At 38.5% G+C, this 23,799-nt stretch overlaps 1 protein-coding gene across 8 annotated transcripts in view; it reads right to left on the bottom strand.

Annotated features, from left to right (window-relative positions):
- UNC5D (unc-5 netrin receptor D) overlaps positions 1-23,799 on the bottom strand; it is a 533,325-nt gene that overhangs the window by 32,025 nt on the left and 477,501 nt on the right. For all 8 annotated transcript variants that reach the window (XM_079139085.1, XM_079139082.1, XM_079139081.1 and 5 more), the window contains 2 exons: positions 7,797-7,965; positions 5,903-6,130 (listed from right to left, as the gene is read on the bottom strand). In XM_079139085.1, the coding sequence (XP_078995211.1) occupies positions 5,903-6,130; positions 7,797-7,965 (397 nt within the window). The remainder of the gene's footprint in view (positions 1-5,902; positions 6,131-7,796; positions 7,966-23,799) is intronic.

Genomic DNA, 23,799 nt, shown 5'->3' on the forward strand with positions numbered 1-23,799 from the left:
CTACATGGGAGGAGAAGACAAGAAGTGGGTAGAGGTGGTGACAATAACAGAGCAAGTGATATCAGAGTAGGAATAGGAATTGGCTGCTTGGAATGGAGGGAGCAGGTCCTGTAGATAGTAAGTAGAGTGTGTGTGTATATAAAGACTCCATAGGCAGACTGAACTGGGAGAGAAGGTTGGGGTGACAAAGTGTGTAGCTGGAGATGTTGAAAATGTAGGGCAGGGGTCAAATCATGAATTTTTGCTTGTCATCCTTAGGACTTTGTGTTCTATTTTAGAGTCATGTTGCTGAAATTTCAAGGTGCATCAGAATCTCTTGGTAGCTACATATACTCAAAAGACTAATCTTATAGGTGAGAGGAGGATGCATATGATTCTTGCCACATCACATTTCTGTATGGTCTTGGACAAATTACTTTTCTTTAAGCTTCCTTTGCTTACCTGGGTTTATTCCTTGCCAAGCAAAATAATTAGCATAATAATATATTAACCTTTTTTTTTAATATTCTGGTGCAAGGTTAGAAACAGATACAAATATGCAGCATGCTTTTTAAAACCATATTAAAGCCACAGTATGAGAACAGGGTTGCCCCTTCTGAAGTGCATTTGAACCAGGCTCTCTGAGGAGTACCCCTTTTCTTTCCTTCTAACTCACCTAAATGAAATCATCAGGAGATGTGGTTCAAGATCATGTATTACTTAGTGTAGTGCTAGACTATTTTAATATTTATAAATTACATAGAATCATCATATTAGAAAGGAACTTAAGGAAGATGTAGATCACTAAGTACTTATTTATACATGAAAACATGGAGGCCTCCCCAGGAAAGCTACTTTCCTAAAGTAACATGGTTAATAACAGAGCAAGGACTATAACTGGGTGACTTGATCATCGTCTAGTCTTTTCTACAAGATTTCCTTGCTTTTGCTTCTGCTATGCCTGCTATTATCTTAAAGAGTGATGGAAAGGTCAGATTGCTACAAACTCTATCCCATAAATAATTTTTCATTGGTGTAAGATATAATGTGTAAGATGACATAAGTCAGTCTATATTTGCCCTAGAGTTTTGTATACTGTCTAAATAGTCCTTGAAATGCAGAAGGAATAATATTAGGAATTTGAAAAATAAATATCTACTTAATATCACAGAGCAAAAGGGGACATTCTAAAAAGTTCTGCTTTATGGGCCCCAACTTAAATATAACCATTTTTTTTTTTTGTTATTTTAGCTTACAGTAGTTTAATTTGCACATATTGAACCAACTATATATAATTAACAGCATTTTGTAATCTTGCATAAAATATTAAGCAATTACAGTAATTCTGTAACAAAATAATTGTTAAAATAAAAAAGCACAATAATGAAGTACTCACTATTTATATATTTGTAATTGGCTTCAGAGTTAAAGTAATAAACTTCTTAGCATAAACTTAAGAGAACAGATTGTGTTGGGCTCAGTGGCACATGCCTGTAATCCCAGTGACTCAGCTCAGATAGGAAGATTGCAAATTCCAGCAACTTAGTGAGACCCTCAGCAATTTAGCAAGATCCTATCTCAAAATAAAAAATAAAAAGGGCTGGGCTATGTAACTTAGTGGTAAAGAGCCTCTGGGTTCAATCTCCAGTTTCAATAAATAACAAAACAAAATAAAACAAAACAAAAATGGACTGCACTTAACAGAGTTTTTTCCATCCTGTCTTTAGCTTATGGCGTACTCCTCCTGGGAGGCTGGGCCCGGGCATCTAAGTGGTTCCCCAGTGACTCCAATGCCTGGCTTGGGAATCAGTGATACAAACAACTCTACCGAGTTAGCTCTGAATCACTCACATGGATGTATCTATCACCCAAGACTGAGGCTTGACAGTCACTTGATTTTCCCTATCTGCCTTCTATGTACCAGGAGACCTCCTATTAAATCTCTGGATCTATTGTTAAATTGATATTGGAGTTAAAGAGACTAGAAAATAGGGTCAGGCTAATGTCTTGTATAAAAGGCACCAGAGACTCTAGACGGTGATTCTTCTAGGTCTTTTGTTTCTTCAGTTTGTATTTGGGGTTGCAAGCCATCCAGTTCTTGAAGCTGTGGCCAGGAGAAACCTGTGCTTTGTCCCTCACTGAGCTCTGTGTGTTGATTTAATGAGACAGGCAGCAATATTCAGGTGTACTTCAGGGATACTAAAACAGGCAGGCTGAATTTACATATTTATGAGACAAAACTGTTTGAACTTAAACATACACACACACACACAAACGCACACACATACACACACAAATTGTGTTGCTATGGTGTTTTCCTTTAAATGCTTTACGTGAACAATATTTCCCAAGGTTGCATTATTGATAAACACAGAACTACATCTGGAGGAAATCCTTTGAAATTAGATTCTAAATCCACATTAATGCCAAGTAAGTAATGAGTACCGAGAGGTACTGAATAGGAGTGCTGGGAGCGATGGAGAGGAAAAAAAATGCGGGTTGTTTTTCCTTTTCTCTTTCTAAGATTAGATAGGGCAAATGCTTAATTCCTTGCTCTCCCTATGTCAAGGTTTGTTTTGAGTTGTATGTGTGTGTCAGGGTGTAATAAAACATAATAACAAAAAAACAGGTCTTAGAATGCTACTGCTTCAGAAATATATCCCCCATCTACAACCTCTGGTGAATTTGTCAAAGGAGGCAATGTCAGAACCACAAACACAACATGTCTGCTCTAACTATCACAGAAGCACAAGCAGGAAGACAAGAGATCCTTGGCCTTTCTCTTCCTCTTCTTACCCTTCTCAGGACTTCAGCAGGTGGCATTTTTACTTTTGAGTAGCATTATCTGAGTTGATTTAATTTTCCATAGAGATGATTTTAGATGTTTGTATCAGAACAGACCTCCTGAAACTTGAACCAGCATTAATTATGTCTCGGCTAGGTAGAGGAGGTATTTTGTTTTTTCAATTCAAAGACCCTGCTACTATAATTCAAATAGGGTATTCCACAACAAATGAGCAGCAAACAGAGTATCTCTGCAGGAGGTACAGGGAAAGGAGGATGAACTGAAAATAGAGAATGTTTCTATTCAGTCACCCAAATTTTCTAATGAAATATTCCCTGGAACTGTTGTATTGTGTGGCCCCTAGCCACTTCTGAAAGGACAGAGTTGGGTCTGGAAGTTTTTCTTCTGCAAGGTCTTTTGGTGAAAGGTTAGGAATTTAAGTGTTGTATAAAACATAATGTCCCACTAAGATATAAATGAAATGAAAGATGTACCCATGCGCTTCCTTCTTGGTTAAGAGCAAAGCTCTAGTAGGGCACATAAACCACAGATGTCACAATTATGCTTGTGTTTTTTCCTAACTACGGTAAAAATTTCATTATAGTGATAGTTGAAGCAAATTTCAAGATAGGTAGTTTCTACAGATATTCTTCATGAAAAGCTACATATTAATTTTGATAAATAAGGGTTCTATGGGGTTACAGGAAAAGTGTCAACATCGTATGCCATATTTTCAACTCTTACCACCCAAGCTGGGGGAGATAATATTAACTATAAAGTCTTTTGCAGGTTAAAAAGTGAATTGTTGCTGAGGCCTATTGAAAGTGCAACTGTTTTAATAAGTTAATAACAATATAATTTCCCCCTCTAAGAAACACCACATATACCATAAACATATGACACAGATAATTTCAGATATTACAGTGTTCACAGTGAATCTATGCTGAAGGCTCTGAACTAATTCAGTTAGGTAAAAATCCAGAAGACAAGGTACTTTCAGAAACAAAAAACAGAAACCAAATGAATGGTGGTTTCCTGGACTAAGAAGTTGTCATTTAGAAAAGCCCCAAGTTATGTTTTAATCTATATTTGGGTCAGAAAAATTACTTAACCAAGGTTGGTGGTATCTTGGAACCTCATGACAGCTGTCACCTACAATCAAATGCAACTTTAAAATCAACTTTATCAGACCTAACAGGAGAGAGAAAGAATCACTAGGGATGAACAGATTACAATAAATGGGGTCCAAAGGTATTTCTACCAAAAGCTCTTTCTCCAGAGTAGATTTAAAGTTTCACTGATTTAAGCTATAGGTCTAAATAATGGAATGAAGATATTTGGATTCAACCAGAGGGAGAACGACATTTTCCTTAGCACTGACTAAGAAGAGTAAATTACCAACAGGAATGGCAAAGGTGGCTTGGAAAGGTTTGTTCTGGACTTTTTTTTTTTTTTTTTTCCCATGACTTCCTTTGCAGTACTTATTCGTCTGTGAATAGTTGGGCTGTTGAAGACTCTGCTAGTGGCAACAGGAATGAAAACAGATCATCTGAAAATCACTGAGGATAACCTCTTTAAGCAAATGTCTATCTTGCTGGTATACACCTCATCAGTGAGATCTTTGCTCAACAGACAGGCCAAGCTGGTGACAGGAGGATTTCAAGGCAGTTGTGTGAACAGCTCCTCATGGTCACAGCAGTCAGCAGTGGGTTATCTACATAATATCTACATAAGTCAGGAGACTGGAAATCTTCCAGGTCCTCCATAGCTTCTCCAGTTTACTCAGCCTTTAAAATCTGGCTGAGTTACTCAGTAGCCAACTAGAGTCATTAGTGCACTGTACCCAACTATTTCATGGAAGTAGCGACCCGAGATGAAACTTTCTGAGATGTTTATTCATTATTTTTGCTTCCTGAAGATCTGTTATGTATTTCCTCTTGGAGATAAAAAAAAAAAAAAAAAAAAAAAAAAAAAAAAAAAAAAAAAAAAAACCAACCAACAACAACAAAAAAATCTAAAAACTCTCTTTGTTAACTGCAGAGAGCAAAGAGTACATATGAAGGGACACGATGACAAGATGAGGTATAATACTTACACTGAGATGCCACACCTTTCAAATAAGCCTCGTTCTTTTGTGAGCAGCCAAAGATGAATTCTTCCCTTTTTAATGACCTGTGCTGCCTACAAGATGGTCAGGGAAGGTTTGGAAATGCATGCTGGCACTGTCACCTTTAGTGGAGTGTGTTCAGGATTCAAGTCGCTGTATCTTTTCTATTGGAAAACATGAGTTTTCCACCTCAGTGTCTTAAAATCTAGTTACTGAGGAAATGCTCTGCATAACGGACTTAATGATGCAGCACTGGAATAGCAGGGATCGGGAATGAGGTGTGTCAGGAGAGCTATGCTATTTATATATCAGCAAAACTTATACAGGCAATTCTGCATTATCCTTGTTGCTAATAATAAACTTGTACTCTTCATAAATGACTAATTTAAGATGCATTTTACACGATTAAAAGTACCCAAAATGGAAAGGAACCTTGAACTATCTCTGCCCTAGTAGCCCTGATAATTAATAGACTATGTGTCCAGGATATAATATGACTGCCTGGTGATAGGTATGATTTATCTTTGTTGTCCCCTAACCACAACCGTTAGTTGATTCAAGCCATTTTCTCAGAGCCCTTTGCTCAACAAATAAAACTCTTTCTGTTCCATGTCTCATGCCACTGCTCTTTCTGATGTGGTGTCCCTTTGTCTTTTGCTCCTAAATTTCATTCATTTATAAAGGTTTGCAAAAGGTGCTCAGAAGTGCTTCTCCAACGCTTCTATCACATTTGCATCTCTGTTTCTGAATTATAACTATACTTCTAATTCATTTTGTAATTTAGCACATGATGTTCTCTACCTGTGTTAATTCAATCCTTTTCTTTCCTGGAGTGCCAACTAAATCATCCCTTCTTGCATTCTAAGACACATAGTAACAAGGCCTTTGCATCCAGATGGGTGTGCCAGTAAAATCAGAGATGAAGGTTCATTTCCAAACCCTCAACAACAGAATCCTTTGTTGATACTGATCTTCAGGAAAGCTCATATGTTTATGACATCGACAGATCAATTACAGAAAAAAATACTGACCTGAAATGCACAAGGGGTATTGTCCACACAATAAACTCTTAAGTTGTAATCCAGGGAGTTACAGGACATACAGCCAAAGACGGCCACCTTGAGCTGTTTCACGGCACAGTCTGTGATTGGCTCTCCAGTGAGGGCGTATGTCCCAAAGCTATCAAGGAGCACATGGCATGCAAAGGGGTCTAAAAGGCAGTAACAGGATGTGGATTCATCCTCCACTGACATCACTTCCTGTTGGGGAAAGATGTGATACATTCTCTCAGTTTGGAAATAAGGTAGGATTTAAAATGTTACAAGTTCATAAATAAATTACAAAGAAATATTTTTTCAGAATATTTTTATTGTCTTAATTATCTTCATGTTAAGCATTTCTCTTCTATTAAAATATCTGTTTACATCAAGAACTCAAGAAATGGTTATGTTTAGCATGTCATAATTCTACTTTAATAGGTTATTATAACAAAAATCACTCTGAAAGTCCCATTTCTGGTTAATTGTTCAATGTTGGGTTTAGAAGAATGGTGAACATTAACCTCAATAAGCAAACTTTTTATTTTTTTTTAAAGATCTATTTCTGAAAACCTCTTTAAATATCCTTAAGGCAGTGTTTATTTTCTCTCAAACATTTTATCCTCTTTCATTCCACTGAAATCATTCACGAGGGACCATTAAATAAATGATTTGGATAAGATGTAGTAGAATACTTCATCCTCTCTGATAAGAACTTGGGTATGTGTGACTGGTGTAGTAGAGCATAAATACAACACCATCTGGATATAAGAGATTGTGAGGAAGTTCTGAGAGGAAAAACTAAAATGGTAAAAATCCAGGCAAAGCAAAACATAAAGGGAAGAAAGAGATCCAAATATGTCCCCTCTATGAACTGTAGGCCCCAGGAAATTTGCCTGTCATAGTTCTTGGGCTGAATAAACAGCAGAATGCATTCTGGAACAAAGAAAATAGACTAGTTTCAAGACATAATTGGGCAGGGTAAATGTAATCCATTGCAACAACTGGGAATTTTCTTCTCCTAAAGAAACATCATTTTCCTTTTACTTCCTTTGCCTGCAGCAGCTCCCAGGAGGCAAGATCCAGGGCTAGCTGGTACAGGTCATTGTGCTCCAACAAGATAATTCACCTGCTTTCATGCAAACTGACTTCAGATGGACATAAAGGAGTCCCTATCAGACAGATAAATCAGAGCTTTCACTTAAAATAGTAATTCAACAGTAATCTTTCTTTGCTGTGACTGTCTTCCTAGTTGTTAGTCTCCTATTTTGTATCCTCAATCTCTTTTCTTGTCTCTCTCTTTGTTCTCTATTTGTACTTTATCCCTTTACATGTACTCACATACACAGGGAAAGAGACAGTAATAATAATCCTCAATGCATTCATTAATTCACCAAACACATATTAAGCACCTACTTTGTTCCTGGATACTTAAACCTGATTACTTTAAAATCCCCAGGATGAAAAAGAAAGAAGAAAAAAAAAAAAGAAAACAAAACCCAGATACAATAGTTTATTTTCTGAGCACAGACTGCCTGCCCCAGCTTCCTCTTTAACTGCACAGAGTAATGTCAATTTAGACAGGGACATGACCTGGGAAGAAGGAATGGAGATCAATGAGTAGGTGCATAAGGAGGCAATTACAACTGCATTCTAAAATCAAACAAAATGTTCTGGATTATCTTTTTACCATCCTTGTAGGGGTGGGGGAAAAAGAACAACTAGTCAACACCTAAGGATTCCCTAAAACCCATGCCATAATGCCTCTGCAACAAGGAAATGCTTGAAAATTTTACAACTGACTCATTGTGGTAAGAGATGTTAAGGTGAAATCTAGCCCATTCAGAGCCTCAATCCCATTTTTACAAAAGGAAGGACAGGGTCTCACCTCCCATTTGCCCTGCTGTGTTCTCTTCTTCAAATGGATGTTCCAGTGCTCCGAACTGACATCTGCACAGTGTGGAATGGTCAGCGCAAAGGGGGTGGTGACTATCATGTCTGGAGGACCACAGGTGACTTCAGGACTCAGGAGCACCTCAGACCCATCTGACTGCAGGCTTCAGGATAAAAGAGATAAAGGATAAAAGAGAGAAGCATGTTAAGGATGAGGCTTTTCTTTCTTTTCTTTTCTTTTCTTTTTTTTCCCCCCGTTTTGTTTTTTGAGATGGGATCTTGCTCAATGACCTAGATTGGCCAAGAACTTGCAATACTCCTGCCTCAGCCTTCTGAGTAGCTGAGTAGCCACCATACCTGGCCAGGAGCAGGAATTTCCAATGAGAATTTACAGTTCCAAGCTGGGGTACTTTACAGGCAGAGTAAATTCCTCTTCAGGACTCCCTTCTGGATAGTACCTCATTTACTAGGGGCTCACCTGGGGAATAGGAGCTAGTTTACTATTGGGGCACACAGGCTGAGTTTTGCCTAGGTTTCAAATCTAGGTTTTAATCAACCAATTGACAAAATGACCAATACTTCTTTGGGTATATAGGGTGGGACTCGTAAACTCAATGACCTGGTGAGTCAAACATCAGCCACTGAATCTTTATTCTTGTTGATAACATTATCAATGACAAACTTTATAGACATGACTGATTGGTAATCTTATTACCATCAGATTCCCTTTACTCAACAACACATTCAGCAATGCTTTTTAATGCAAGTAAATGAGAAAACAAATTATTATGGAACCAAACAGAACTTTAAATATACACACATTGAGTATGTTTATTCTGGTTTTGAGAACATTTATTTTATGCCAATGTACACATACATAGGTTGGTTATACAGTGATAGCACAGTAGACAGTAATAAATGTGCAGAATCAAATACACAAATATATATTTTCAACTCTTTTCTACTTCAGATTAAAATTTTAAATCATTCCACCCAAACTTGGTGTTCTGATTTTCCAGTATTGTGAATTATTTACAATGAAATGCAGTCCTGAAACAGATAAAAGAAAGTGAAATTAAACTAAAGGAATAACAGTACCTCATTGAATGCCTCCCTTTTCATTTTCTAGGATTTTTTTTTCTTCCATTTTTTGCAGAGCTGGGGATGGAACCAAGGGTCTCATGCAGGCCAGGAAACTGCTCTACCACTGAGTTACCCCTAGGCCTTGGCTTTTTATTTTCAATTTCTGCCTACAAACACTAAATAGAGGTAGTTATGGGACAGCAAGAGTGAAAACTCATAAGTCTGCTTAATTTTCCCCCAACTACACGTGCATTCTCAGACAAGTCTTTTGATCTTTTTCTTTTTTGTTTGCAGGATTTTCTCTTGCAAGAAATATAATTATATTGAATATAGTCAATAAAGCAATTTAGGGTTCACACATGAGCAATACTATTGAAGATCTCGGATTGATATTATTATCAAAACTTTCACCCTCACCACCTAGAAAGGGCATTTAACTATGTCATCTCTGATTAAAAGAGCAATCTCTTGGGCAATATAATGATGAAATTTAGTTCTAAAAGATAACACCTGTTCTGAGATCTTGTATAAACAAACAGCTTTCTATGAGTGCATCTAACATGTTATTAATTTCTGAATTGCTTTTGTTGACATCTCTTGTTCTCTCTCAAGTTATAATTTGATGCTGCAACAAAGTCAGGGAATATAACTGAGCAAGAACATCTTATATTTGCTGTATCCAAGACAGACCTGAGTATTATTACCTGGTCTCCCTCCAGCCCCAAGAACCATTGGAGATGCCATCAAAAAGTTTAACCTTCCATAAAGTCCAAAGATGACATTTTTTCCTCTGTAAGCAAACCATAAGCTAAGCCGAAATCATGTTTGCATTTGCCTTTAAGCAGGGAAAGGACTGGAAAACAGAGGTATTAGCAATAGCCAAGCCTAAAACAATATACTCAAGGTTTGAAAAAATTGTAAAATTCAGAGTGCTCTGTAACTAGCACGAAGTGGCAGCCTGCATATGGACGCTTGCCAGTGGCCATTAGAGAGGGTTAAGTGCGTTCCATGTAATTGCTGCTTGCATTCAGCATGGACAGGAATAGCAGGGATGCTTATGAGTGACCGATGACAAGCTCTCCTAAAAGAACTATTTAATTGCTTTTAGAGAATCATCCCCCTTGTTGAGCATATTGTTCAAACATATGGGAATTTGGGGAATTATTTAATGCCAAATGAACTGAAATCAGCTAATTAGATGAACCCTCACACTTACTGAATAGCAAGACTCCTTTCAGTAAGAGGCAGTATTAGGAGTTGGAGGCACTGGGTGTTGAGTATTGGGAAGAGCGTGGAGCAGGCACTGGACATTTCCGTAAGTGCAAAGTAAGTAAATCAGGATTTATATTTAATCCTCTGTCCTAAAAATAGTGTCTGTGCTGCAGGCCTATCTCTGATGAAGGAACAAAACTTAATCTCTCCATTTTTTCCCCATGATTAATAATAATTTGCCCTTTTCTGCCACCTTCTATCTGTGGCAATCAGGGAGATTTACAAATATTAATTAAAGCCCTTCACACACCTGTGGAGGCAGATGTTAGCAGCATAACGTCACAGAGAAATCAGTCAAAGGGATGGTAGGAATAGAGTCCTAAATTTCTGACTCACAGGCTCCCCTCTGTGACCAGATTGTACTTTTCTTCTCTGTTACTATTAGGAGATGGCTGGTCATATTGTTGGCCCCTGTGCTATCCCAAGGAAAGAAGTGGTGAGGGGATTAGACAAAGTGTGGTCACAGATTGAGGTCATTTGAGGACAGAGGGCTGGAGGTGAGAAGTCTTTAACTGGGTGTGGACAAAAATGAAGCTTTGCAAGGAAAGCATACATGGCATTTTAAATTTTCTTTCTCTTTTGATACCAGGGATTGAACTCAGGGGTGCTTAACCACTGGGCCACATTCCCAGCCCTTTTGAAAAATTTTGAGACAGGGTCTTGGTAAATTGCTAGGACCTCACTAAATTGCTGAGGCTGGCCTCAAACTTGAGATCCTCCTGCCTCAGACCCCCAAATTGCTGGGATTACATGTGTGCACCACCACACCTGGCTAAGTTTTCTCATGTTACATACTAGGGAACAAAGCAGTATCCTAGTTCCTGATGGGAAAAAATAAAAGGTGACATGTTTTCTTAAAATAGTTGTGAACTAACAGTAACTGTGAACTAGAAATGGCAGTGCTTATAAGGCCATAACATGAACTCTCTCTACAGAACACACACCCTAGACTGGCCTACAGGTTGAAAAGCCTTGCTGCATGTGAGTTTGTTAACTTTTCCTTTGTTATCTGTCTGTCAATTAATACAACAGGGATATATGTGTATACCTGCAGTTTGAATCCCATGTGACCCTAGAAAAAGATGAATCATTTCAGAGCCAGGTCATTTCTACAGGAACTCTGTTCCCTGAGGTGACTAAGTAATTCAATAAATTGTCATTGTATCAATATATACTTGCACAAAAACTCAAGACCTTTGTAATGTGCATTATAGGACATTAAGGTAAATGGCAATGACTCTGCCCTGCCGATATTTTCCTTGCCTCCCACAGTCTGTCCTCAACTCAGCAACCTCAGCCATCTTGCTAAAACTGCTGGTATGTTCTTGCCTCAAGGAATTGCCACTGTTGCCCCTGCTTTAGAATTCGGGTGCTGCCTAACACTTTGACATCCACATGATGAGGGTCCTTGTGTCCTTCAGGTCTTTGTGCAGATGACGCTTGCTAATGAGTTTTCCTAGCTAAACTCTAGTAATTTCAGCATTCCTTACACCAAACTGGCTTTTTCATTTTTGTTTCTCCTCAACATTTAATGTCTTCTTAAATACTATACCATTTACTTATTATTTTTTTGACTTCCACAAACTAGAATGTAGACTCCATAAGGCTGGGAATTTTACCTTAATTCAATTTAATTTTTTTAATATTTATTTTTTAGTTGTAGACAGACACAATACCTTTATTTTATTTATTTATTTTTATGTAGTGCTGAGGATCAAACCCAGGATCTCACATGTGCTAGACAAGCGCTCTGCCACTGAGCCACAACCCCAGCCCATTCAATTTAATTTTAGAGGAGTGGGAGGATTGAACCCAGGCATGCTTTACCACTGAACTACAACCCCAGCAACCCCCCCTTTTAAAATTTTTTTCATATTTATTTTGAAACAGGGACTTCCTATGTTGCCCAGCCTGGACTGGAATTTATAATCTTCCTGTCTTAACTTCTGAGGTAGCTGGGATTACAGGTGTGCACTACCATGCCTGGCTAATTTTTAAAAATGTATCCTTAATTATATCCTTAGTGCTTGATAGACACTGGTAGTAAACACTCAAAATATTTGTTGAAAGAACATAGGAACCAATTTGAAGTAGTTCCCAGTGATCAAATTTGAAACATCTTGAGTATCAAAGTAAATAATAAAAAGGATTATAACCCACTGAGTAATATAAGAATTCACAAAATGCACTGAATAAAAAAAAGAATGAATGAGAAAACTCTTCCATTTAACAGAAATCCAACTAATGAATGTAGAGAACTATTATTTAGCATCAACCACATTAATACTCAATTTAATCAAGAATCAAAAATGTACATTAATCTATTGGGTGCAATTGAAGAGTAGTAAAGAAGTATGTACTTGGTCTCAAAGTATCTCAACAAGAGTGCTTGCTAATTATAAAAGTAAAATATTATTTCACAATGGAGAGTTTTTGCAGATACCACCTAACACAAATTTTCAAAATTTATGTTGCTAAGAACAGGATGAATGAGCAGAATTCAGCTCTCCATAGGTTGCAGCATCTCTCCTGTGATTCCTGCCCAAAGAGCACAACCTGCATCTCATTTTAAGGAAACAACAGACAAGCTCAGAAGGAGCAAGTTCTATAACATAGCTGATGTGCACGCTTAAAAACTCAATGTCATAAAGTACAAAGACATACTCAGGAACTATTCCAGAGTACAGGGGACTAAAGACATAATTAATGGACTTGGATTTTCATTTTCTATAAAATATATGACTTGGATAACAGGTGTGTAGATACTTTGTCAATACTATTTTATCATTGTTAATTATCTGATTTTGATAATGATGCTGTGGTTACATAATCTCTTGTTTTGGAGATTATATACTAAAGTATCTGAGATTAAAAGGGTATTTTGTTCATAATGGTTAAAAAACAAACTCTGTGTGTGTGTGTGTGTATGTATTTCCTATGTAGAGAGAGAAGAAAAATATAGCAAATATAATAAAATCTTAATTTTCATGAATCTCAGTGTAGGAGGAAGGAATTCTTTATGCAGGTCTTGCAACAATGCATTGTTTGAAATTGTATCACAATAAAATAACTTTTTGAATGAATGAATGAATGAAGATGGAAGAGAATTCTACTAGAATTCTTAAAATGAAATTGGCAAGGCCACCTACTACTGGACAAAATGTAAACTGGAGGGAGATGGATGGTGATGCAGCTGGTCTTAGTGATAGTCCAAACCACACCATGTAGTAACTGACACTCCGGCCTCCCCTCTGTGTACCAACGCCAATCAAAAGGGCTGCTGATGCTGAAGAAGGTCCGGTGCTGCAATTGCTGGCAGTGGCAGGTCTGAGGTGTATCTCCCTATATTTTGCTTTTATATTTAATATTTCTTGACCTGATGTTAAATTTGTAAAATGTAATTTTCTTCAAGGAAAAAAAAAAAAACCCGACAACAACAAAAGAACAAAAAACAAAACAAAACAAAAAACAGTTCCTAGTTCCGAGTTTTGAGATGAGGATTTCATTGTTGTTGTCTGCCAGGTTACATTTGGCAATTACCATTCCCAGCCTTCCTCCTATGGTCTGTATTATAGATTAATGTAGGTTTGATCACCCTTACCCAGCGTATCATTCAGGAATCCAGGCAGGAGAGTAATGATAGTTTTACTATATCAGGCCATGGGTCGATATATAATTAAATCATATTTTAATGGAACAGACATAAAAGGCAAATAGATGGAACCTGTAGTCTTAGAATTAGAGTTCAAAAAGCAAGGTGGCTCCAGCCTCCTACAGTTTTCTACTTAGAAGAAACAGTTTTTTTTTTTTTTTTTTTTTTTTTTTTTTAACAATCTTTTTCTCTACATTAAAATCTCAGATTTTGATGTAGGGTGCTAAGATAAAAATTAAGGTTTTAGGGTTTCTTTTGTTTTCTTGGAATCAGACACCTGTCCCACTCATCTGTTCCAATGAACAGATTTTTGATTAGCCCCAGAAAAATTACATCATAAGACCTCAGGAATAGCTGAGCCCTTTGAATTCACCTTTTTCTCATCAGTCCAGCTCAACACCATGACTACATGTCCTGAGGACTTTAATTCTTGTAACTTCTATGCATGGTTCAAGAAAACAGACATCTGGAAAGGGAGACTAGGGAGTGAGGAGCAGAACAGAGGAGAAAGAGTGAAGTGGAATAAAATCTTCCCTGTATCATAATAGACCCCTTGCTTTTCATCTTTAAGTGGTTCTAAGATTGGAGTATGATTCAGAATTCCTTGGGGGTTTACCTAATATTCTATTCCTGGACTGCACCCAAGATGATCTGGATTCAGTAGTTCTAGAACAGGGTCGAGGAACCCATACTTCTTTACTTGCATTCCCTATGTGCAAGGTGGCCCTGTCCCTAACATTTAAGCATTGTGTAGCTCTTAAGGAAATGTTCAGAGCAATAGTCATGCTGTAAGGGTGTTCTGACAAATACAGATAGGCTTTCAAAATGGAATCTGGATGCAGGTCAAGTTGAAATGCTCTTTATTGAAGCCTGGCCTGATGTTACTGTGGCAGAAAATTCAACTGCCCAGGGACAATTCCCTGTACCCCTTTTTTTCTAAGTTCTGTACGTATTCATAAGCAAGGATGTCAGGTTGGGGGTTGATTAGCAGTAACTAGAAATGATGATACAGCTCATCAAGCCATTATGTTCCATTAGTTGGGGCAGGGAAAGAAGCAGTTAGAACAGGGATTACAACCAGCAACATGTGCAATTCTCTGAGGACAGAAGCATATGCCTCTACTATTAAAGGGTTTAAAGATGTGGATCACCCACATGGTATTATCTGAAATAGGATCACAGAAAGGGGATGGCACCAGGCGGGGTAAAGTGGGAGGGAAATGACATACACACTGGAGTGAGTGTCTGAATTTGTGAAATCTGAGCAACAACACACTGAGAGATTAAACTGTTTGCATATGTTAAATGGCTTTCGTTTACACACACATTCATAGGGTGTTTACCAATTAATATACTAAGGGAATCACAAATCATGTGCAAATCACCAGCTCCTAGATACAATTTGAGCCTCATCTGTCATGCAGTGTTGGGCTTGTGTTGAGCTTGTTTTAGAAGTGAAATGATGGCTCCCCGTGAGAGAGAGGGGAAAAGGAGAAGACTGGATTTATGTGTCATGCCACCATGACATGTTTTAATATCTGCTATGTTGTTTATTCATTTGCATTCTGAATGGGGAAAACAACCTACTCTGGAGGAAATCTGAATCATCTTTCATAGAATCATTTCATTTTAGGCTGGGGAAGGAGCTAGGAGTAATCAGGATCAAGATCTTCATTGTTTAGGAGCACTGCATGGGGTGCAGTGCCCTAGCCAAGGTCACACCTCAACTCTGAGGTATAGCTGGGAAGGGGTGCTGGTAAAAAATGGGAGGAAAAGGAATATGTTCCCTGGGACATATTCTCAATCCTGGATTTTTTTCCTTATTTTTTTTTTTTTTTATGGTGCCAGAGATGAGTCCCAGGTCTCATATAAGCCAGGGAAGTCCTCTAACTCTGAGTTATACCCACAGGCCCAAATCTGGAATGTTAAGGCAATATGTTGTCATGAGCGTTGTTGTGTCTATAGTCACAGACTAGACCATACCTTGGGGGCCTTGAGGTACATAATATAGTTAAAATAGAGACCGGCATCCGTCTTACATTATTGCTGCATCAGAGATTTATTACCTTAGGACAAATTTATCTTGTGGTTCTATAGCTCAGAGGTCTCCCTGAGCTAGAATATGGGTATTGGCAGGTCTGCAGCCCTACTGGAAGTTCTTGGCTCAAGGTCCTTTCTTCCCTCTTCAAGCCAGCAGCAGAATATCTTTCAGATCTCTGACTCTGATACTCCTACCTTTCTCTTAGAAGGACCCTTGTATTGGGCCCCCCTTGGTGATCCATGATAGTCACTGCTTCTCAAGGTCTTTAACCTTATCAAGTTCTTTTTTTTTAAACAGGTAGGATAATAAAATATCAACAGGTTCCAGGGAGCTGGAAGTGAACATAATTGGGGAGTCATTCTTTTGCCTATCACCAAGTTTTTCATGTTTGAGACCCTATGTGGCTGCACCCCACAGCCCTAGCACACGGTTGTCTCCTGAACACTGCATAACCTGGTCAAGGTATCTGTGTAGTATTGGCTTATCTTCAAGGTTTCAGCATCTTGAGCCCCTTCTCTGATTTCCAGAGCAGGGCTCCAGATCTGCATATAACTTTATGGAGTCCTGGAAAGTTGTTATAGTTTAATTTAAAGATTATAACCCAAGGAAATAGGAAGTTCATGGTGCAGTTTTTCAAAGGGCTGTGTGGACTGCTATAGAAAGTATTGTGGCAGCCTCAGTGTGGGCTGGTATCTTCTCCTGGCATTTTTATTAGGCTATAACTAAGTGAAGTGGAAAGGATGATATATATTAAATATCTTAATAGGACAGGTTATTTCTAGTTCCAGCATGGGCAATAAAAGAGATGGTGCATACAAATAAAAATAATTACAGTATGTGGTGTCCATTTACAATGTGTAATCAAACCCATGGACCAATGACTTTCCCTTATTGAATTAGGGTGAAGCTTCCATTCTGATCTATTAACAACATTCATAGCCATTGTGATCTTGTCAATGGCATCTTTAATTAAAGACTCCTCCAGACCACTCTAATCACTTCCCATTGTGAGCTCGCTTGGGTTCCAAATGTACTTTGATTAAAATAATGGCAGTTTTTACTTAGGTGTGTTTATGGACCAAGGGGTATGTAGTAGAAGGGAAAGCAAAGAGTATGATTTGGGGGAAATTCTTCTTCCTCCAGGAAGCAGATAGTAAAATGACAATATAAGAATTGTACTTATTTTTCTCTTTCCTTGTTTTCCACTGATCTCTTTCTCTTATTTTTAGGGGCAATGGTATTATATTCTAACCTAAATGGCAGTGAAGAAATCATCATGATTTTACTGCAGAAAAGAGTATAATCTTCCACTAAAGGTGTATTAACCCTTCTAGACCATTAAGATATCACTTGATAAATCGCCCCTTTTATTATGCTGCATGGCACCAGTTGCTGGAAAGAATTAATGTAGTTCTCAAATGGCAGCAATTTACTCCCTGGCACTAGCAGAATGAGTTCTTTTTTGTTTTGTTACTTAGGATGCACCTTTCCTCTTCAGTTCCCATGCCTGTTATAGAGGTAATTAATGCCAAATATCTCAGAAAGGGTAGGTAGATGCCATCAATTTGGTGCTTCCAATAAAACTTTCCAAAACTCTCTTGAACAACAAACAGGATTTGAACCTGGAAATGACCATTGAGCAGAAATGGTGACAAGAACAATTCATTCATTTCCATCCGTTACTATCCAACTTGCAAGGAAACTCAGGTGAAGTGCACAGGGACAAAGCTGTTTAAGGAGGCCTAAGCCACCTGCCCTACTGAAGTGGTTACTCATCTACTGATCTAAACTTCAGCCCACTTAGAGTCCACTGTGGGATTCATACGATAGACCTTTGAAGTATAAGACATACGCCAGAGTGCTATGAAAAACAGGTGGAGTCAACGGCACTTGAGGGAGTTTTCTTTATTTTCACAAAGGTCCGGATTTTACAGTGAACTGATAACACGTTTGCTGTCATTGAATGCATCTTTCCTGAGTCTAGAATGTGGTAGCACTCAAAAAAGAAGAACCCTGTTATCAGAACAGAGCTAAAGCAAAACTTCCATCATGTATGTAATTTTATATAATTATACTAGACGGGGTGGCACATACCTGTAATCCCAGTGGCTTGGGAGGCTGAGGCAGGAGGATCACAAGTTCAAAGCCAGCCTCAGCAACTTACTGAGGCCTTAAGCAACTCAGTAAGACTCTGTTTCCAAATAAAATATAAAAAAGGGCTGGGGATATGGATCAGTGTTTAAGTGGTTAAATGCCCCAGGTTCAATTCCTGGTACCAAAAAAAATTTTTTAAATTAAAAAAATTAAGAATAGTTAAAATATCAAAATGTGACATTTAAATGGCACTTTAGGAACTGGGGGCATAGCTCAGTGGCAAAGTGCTTATCTTGAATGCATAAGGCCTGGGTTCTATTCCCAGCACTGCAAAAATAAAAATAAAAAATAAAACAAACAAATGAATACATGGCATTTAACAGTTTGCACTGGACTTCTCAGATATAAACTGATTATATTGACCTCACCCAAATCCAGAAACGGTTAATAATATATAAAATTTACAGATGATAAAACTGAGGCCCGGAGTAAAATAACATTTGCACAAGGTCATTCAGGGTGCTGGTGGGAGCAAATGGAGCCCAAGCCTTCTGGATTCTTGTGTTTCCCTCACTCTATCCTGTCATCTTATTTCCCATAGTTGCAACTCCAATGGTTAAGTCCCCATTGACTTGCTGACAAGTAACATATGTTACCATTTCATAAATGGAGTTGGTAGATCCTTCCCTGTGAAGGCAGATGATTTCACCTTGAGTGGAGCGTGCAAGGGCTCTCCATGTCATGCCCTTTGACTGCTAAGTAGGACGGCTCTCATACCCTCTCCCCAAAAGCTGGATGCAGGATTTTGATTCAACAGCTATCTTTTTGATTCTTGGTTATCACTATTATTTCCCCCTTTTGTTTACTTACTCTTTAATAAATGCATTTAAATTTTCAATTTTTTCCTATCCTTTTTCTTGTAGGTCAAAGTGCTATATTTGATCCCTGGAAGGAAATCCAAAGTTGCTCCCAGGGTAACTATCATCACAAACCCTCAAGTGACCTTCAGCTGGCAAATCTCTTTCTACTAATTAATCATCAGTTCCCAAGTCAGAATTCTGGGCATTATCTTCAACTCCTTCATCTCCTTCACCCCACATTAACACACACATATCCTGCCAACTTTCTCCCCAAGTCTCTTTCCAAAGTCCCCAGTGATAGCAATGAGGGGATTAGAGAATGGATTTAAAACATTCAAGACTAGAGACAAGGACACTCATAAGTCAGAGACTATAATTTACTGTCCAGATTGACACACTTTTGAGGCAGGAAAGGAACACTATTAATAACTGTGCTGAACAAAACGAGATATATTTCATTGTGCTCTCAAGGAGGGTGCTTATATCCTGAAGGACTGGACTTGGGCAGTGGAGACAAAGCCAAGGATAATATCTCTAAAGGGTGAACATGACCAAATCTCCCAAATGCTAAGTCACATCAATCTTTACCCATCAGATTAGTGCTGGTCTTTCTTGGATAGCAAGCAATGCTGCCTAATGTAGACCTTACACTGTAGCCTCCTTCTTTGTCATTCTTTCTTTTATTTTACTTTGCTTAGTTTCCAAAATACACAAGGTTATTTATAGCTCTGGGTCTTTGCACAGCCTACTCCCCTCAACTGGAATGCCCTTTATGCTCAACTGATGTTCTGAGATGGCCTCTGAGCCCTTAGATGGGGTTCATTCCTTCACTCCTGGTTATAATACTTGTGTATATCTGTCACCACACATACCACACTGAAATGCTGTTGTTAATATAAGTAAATGGTTTGCCTATGGAGCTTAATCTATTGTGCTATTAGCTGAGTTTAGTTTTCCTATTCTTAACAAGTGGGTGTGGTGGAGCCACCTGCTATAGCAGGGTCCCTTGAAGACTTTCATTTTGCTTCTATAACTTTTTAGTTACATCTATTATTATACTAGTTTATTTGGTTTTTGTTAGTTTTAATACTTTTGCATCTGACACAGAACCCCACCTCTCCTCCTTAGTCCCCACAGAAATGTTTGCAGGACATTCAGGTCTGTGTGCACATGAAGCTCAGAGGTTGGTCAGGAGAGGAGGAAGAGGTGCCTGTTTCCCATGTATTCCTTCCTTGAGCTGGTCTCTGTGGCATTGTATAGGAAGGAAAGGGAAGACATATTTTCTCCTTATTTAACTACCTGTGGCAAGGTGGTGATCTTTTTCTTGGATGATTTCAAAGATTTTTAATGGGTTCACCATGGATGTGGTGACTCTAAAAGGACTCAATGACCTTTGGGTGGGTGCAGATGACTGGACTGCCAGTAGCTGTCCCTAAGCACCTGCAGCTCCTGCCAAGTGGCTCCCTGCTGGCAGCAGCCCTAACTTGTAACATCATGACTTACACTGCAGTGGCCCTGACAAGTCTGCAGTTTTAATTTTCACCCTCTTTGGCCCATAAATCCTGGCCAGGGTTCATCTTCTCTACCTCTTTAGAATGTGGAGACCTGGAAATTATGGCAGTGCTCTTTGCCCCCACTCTCCTTGGTCTTGTCACCATGACCTGTCCTCTCAGTTTTGCTTTCCTCTGTTCCCTGGTAGCATGGGGAAGCAGAGTCAGTACAATGATACACAATGTAAAAAACAGGTATTAGTGTCTACTTCCTACAGGTGACCCACATTTTATGAGTGTTTGTCTTGGGGATCTTGTCTTTGGGTTTTGGAAAGAGCAGGGAACAGTCATTTTTGATAGTTGCATTCCTCCAAAATGTGACTTCTCTTTTTCTCTTGATTCCCACTCTAATATCAATAGAGAGGGAGAGGGCATGTGAGAGAGTGGGGTAGAGGCATGATAACATCCAGGAAGATGAAATGACACTTCTTTGTAGATTCTGCAAGGAGGGGAGATTGGTTAACATTACAGCTGGAAAATCCCTGAAATCAAAATGTTGGGGTATTTGATTTGTTTGTTTGTTTATTCATTTATTTATTTATCCTAATCACCTCTGAACCTTATCAGTTCCAAGAATACAGAAGAAGTCTACTGGGTTCCAAATATCACATCATGCTATATGTCTATATCTGTAAGTATCTTTTCATCCATCCATCCATCCCACTTTCTCTTCCACCCTTCTATGTATGGTATTATATTCTGTTTGATGTAGAGTAATGAATACAAATAAGTGGTTATTGACTGATTTGAGTGTGTAATACCAATCGTGGAAACTATTTCACAAGTCTACAACTTTCTTTGCATTGAGAGGTACAATTTTTCTTTCTTCTTTTTGGTACTGTGAATTGAACCCCAGGGGTGCTTAACCACTGAGCTACATCCCCCAGCCCTTTTTATTTTGAGACAGGATCTCTGTAAATTGCTGAGACTGGCTGTGAACTTGTGATTCTCCTGCTTCACCCTTGGAGCCACTGGGATTACAGGCATGTGCCATCATGCCCAGCTGAGAAGGTATGATTTTGTTGTGTTGTTTTTTGCCTGAGTAGAGGGATGGCTTGACATAGAGCCTGCCTCCAAGTTTGGGAGGCAAACACAGAAGCAAATCAACCTGGAAGGGTGACCAGCCTTTCTTTCCTGAGCAATGATGTGACCAGTCACCTGGTATCAGGGTAATGTCAAAGGCAGGTGTTATTTGGAGCTTAAGAGGTAAATTCTGATGAGGGACTGCTATGCTTACAGAAGTAGCCTGGGGGCAGGGGCTTCTTGTCTTCTGAGGAATCAGAGGTCCTAACAAGAGTGTATGCAGTTTTATCTTTCAGGGGGATGAGAAGTTTTATGATCTCAAAGTTTTGACATAAAAAATACTTTACTACAAACAGATCATATAATAAAACTCCATTTCTATCAATAAAGGGGCCAGCTGGTCAGTCTTTAAATCTCATTGAGAAAGATTAATTTATAGATGTTTTCTTTTTACTCTTCTAGAAATGAGGTTCCCCCTTATAGTTTCCTATGGAATAAAGATCACATGAAGCTATTCCATAGAAGTTGCCTCTACTTCTATGCAGTATTTGTGAACTATTTGTGATAATAGCTAGTAGTATTTGTGAGCTCATCACTGGAAAAGAAATTATATCTTCTGCATTTTCCAGAGCTACTTTTCTGTTTTCTAAATCTTGTATTTGGTCTTATTTCATATATTGCCTTTAAAACAATGATGTTATCTAAGCACCCTTAAAAAAGACAATGTTTCATATTACTGAAATCTGTCTCCCCAACCTGTAATGCAAAATGTTCCCATTGAGCAGATCATGTGATTCAATTGAAGAAAACAAACAAAACAAAAACAAAAAACCAAAAGACAAAAGTGGTTGAAATATCCCACCTGGACTAAGTCCAAATTCCAAAATATGTGACATGTTGTAAAATTAGTAACAACATCTCCAATGCTAGTCTAAGCATTTGGTTGGGAATATCCACATGACAGTGTAATTGGAAAAGAAATGAATGTTTGCCTTTGGTTTCATTTTATTGCTTCTCAGAAGCAAGCTCCCTGTAATAATTTTCTGGTCTAGTTCCCTACTCTCTACCCACAGGGTGGGGTGGCTGTAGAAGAGAGCTTGGAGAGGGGAAGAAAGAAGGACATGCTACATCCACATCTTCTTCTCACTGTAATGTGGGTGGAGGGTCTGTAAACTGAGGTAGCTAATTTTTGAATCTCCTTTCTTGGATACATAATTTCATTTCATAAAAAATGATTGGTACTTGGTTAAATAGAAAAGATGAAATTCTGCCCCACCCACCAAAGATTTCTGAGGAAATTAAAAACAAACACACACACACACAAACCCAAATCTTTAAAATTAAAATTTGGGAAATGAGACAGGTTCTTTTGAGAATCCCTGCTGGATTCGTCAGTGGACAAAGGCCTTTAGAAAAGGTGGACACATCTAACACTGAGCCAGTCACTCACACACTCTTGATGTGGGAGGAGTCCAAGGCTTTTCACCAGCACACACTGCTGGCAGCTCTAATTTCCTGCCACTGCCTTTCTGTGTGGCCTCTACTCCCTGTTCCTATGATGTCTCCAAGTCTGCTCTGTACTATAACTGGGCAGTACCTGAAACCCGACACTGTGACAAGGCCTGGAGTGGAGTCGGAAGGAGGTTGCTTAAAGTGATATTCTGGCATTAGAAGGAATTTGAAGCAGAGGCAAACCTCTGGATTTAGTCACTCTTAAAGCACATGCAAACCTCTCGCCCTATGGAAAGCTATAGGAAATACACATGGGTAGACAGAAATCACTGGGGCCCTTATACCTCACTGTCTGGTCAATTTCTTGTCATCTTTTAACAGTAAGCTCAGATGACATCTTTAGGAAGTCCTCCTTCACCTCCCTCTATTTATGTCTACCCTTACAATGTATTAAAAACCTTGTTATATTCTTTCATTACTTTCTGTGAAATCCACTACTGCAGTGGTACAGGCTGAGAACCCCTAATCTGAAAGTCCAAAGTACTCTAAAACCTGAAACTTTTTCAGTGCTGATATGACACCACAGGTAGAAACTTCCACAACTAATTTCATGTGCCAGGTCACAGCCAAAACACAGGCACACTAATATATTGTGTAAATCCTCAGGCCATCTGATAAAGTTTATATGAAAACAAATGAATTTTGCATTTAGGTTCTGATTCTATCTCCAAGATACACCATTATATATCTTGGGAATATGCAAACATTCCCAAAACTGAAAAAATTAAAATCTGAAATACTCTTGATCCCAGGCATTTTAGATAAGGGATACTTGATTTGTAACTATACTGAATTACAATGTTATCCTGTCTTCCCAAATCTTGGCACCCTCTCTGTGCATTTCATGGTATACTCCCATTATTAAGCATAAGCCCTGTCTCCATCTTTCATCAAGAACTCTTTGAGAATAA

The sequence above is a fragment of the Sciurus vulgaris genome (assembly GCF_902686455.1).
Source record: "Sciurus vulgaris genome assembly, chromosome: 5".
Classification (NCBI taxonomy): domain Eukaryota; kingdom Metazoa; phylum Chordata; class Mammalia; order Rodentia; family Sciuridae; genus Sciurus; species Sciurus vulgaris.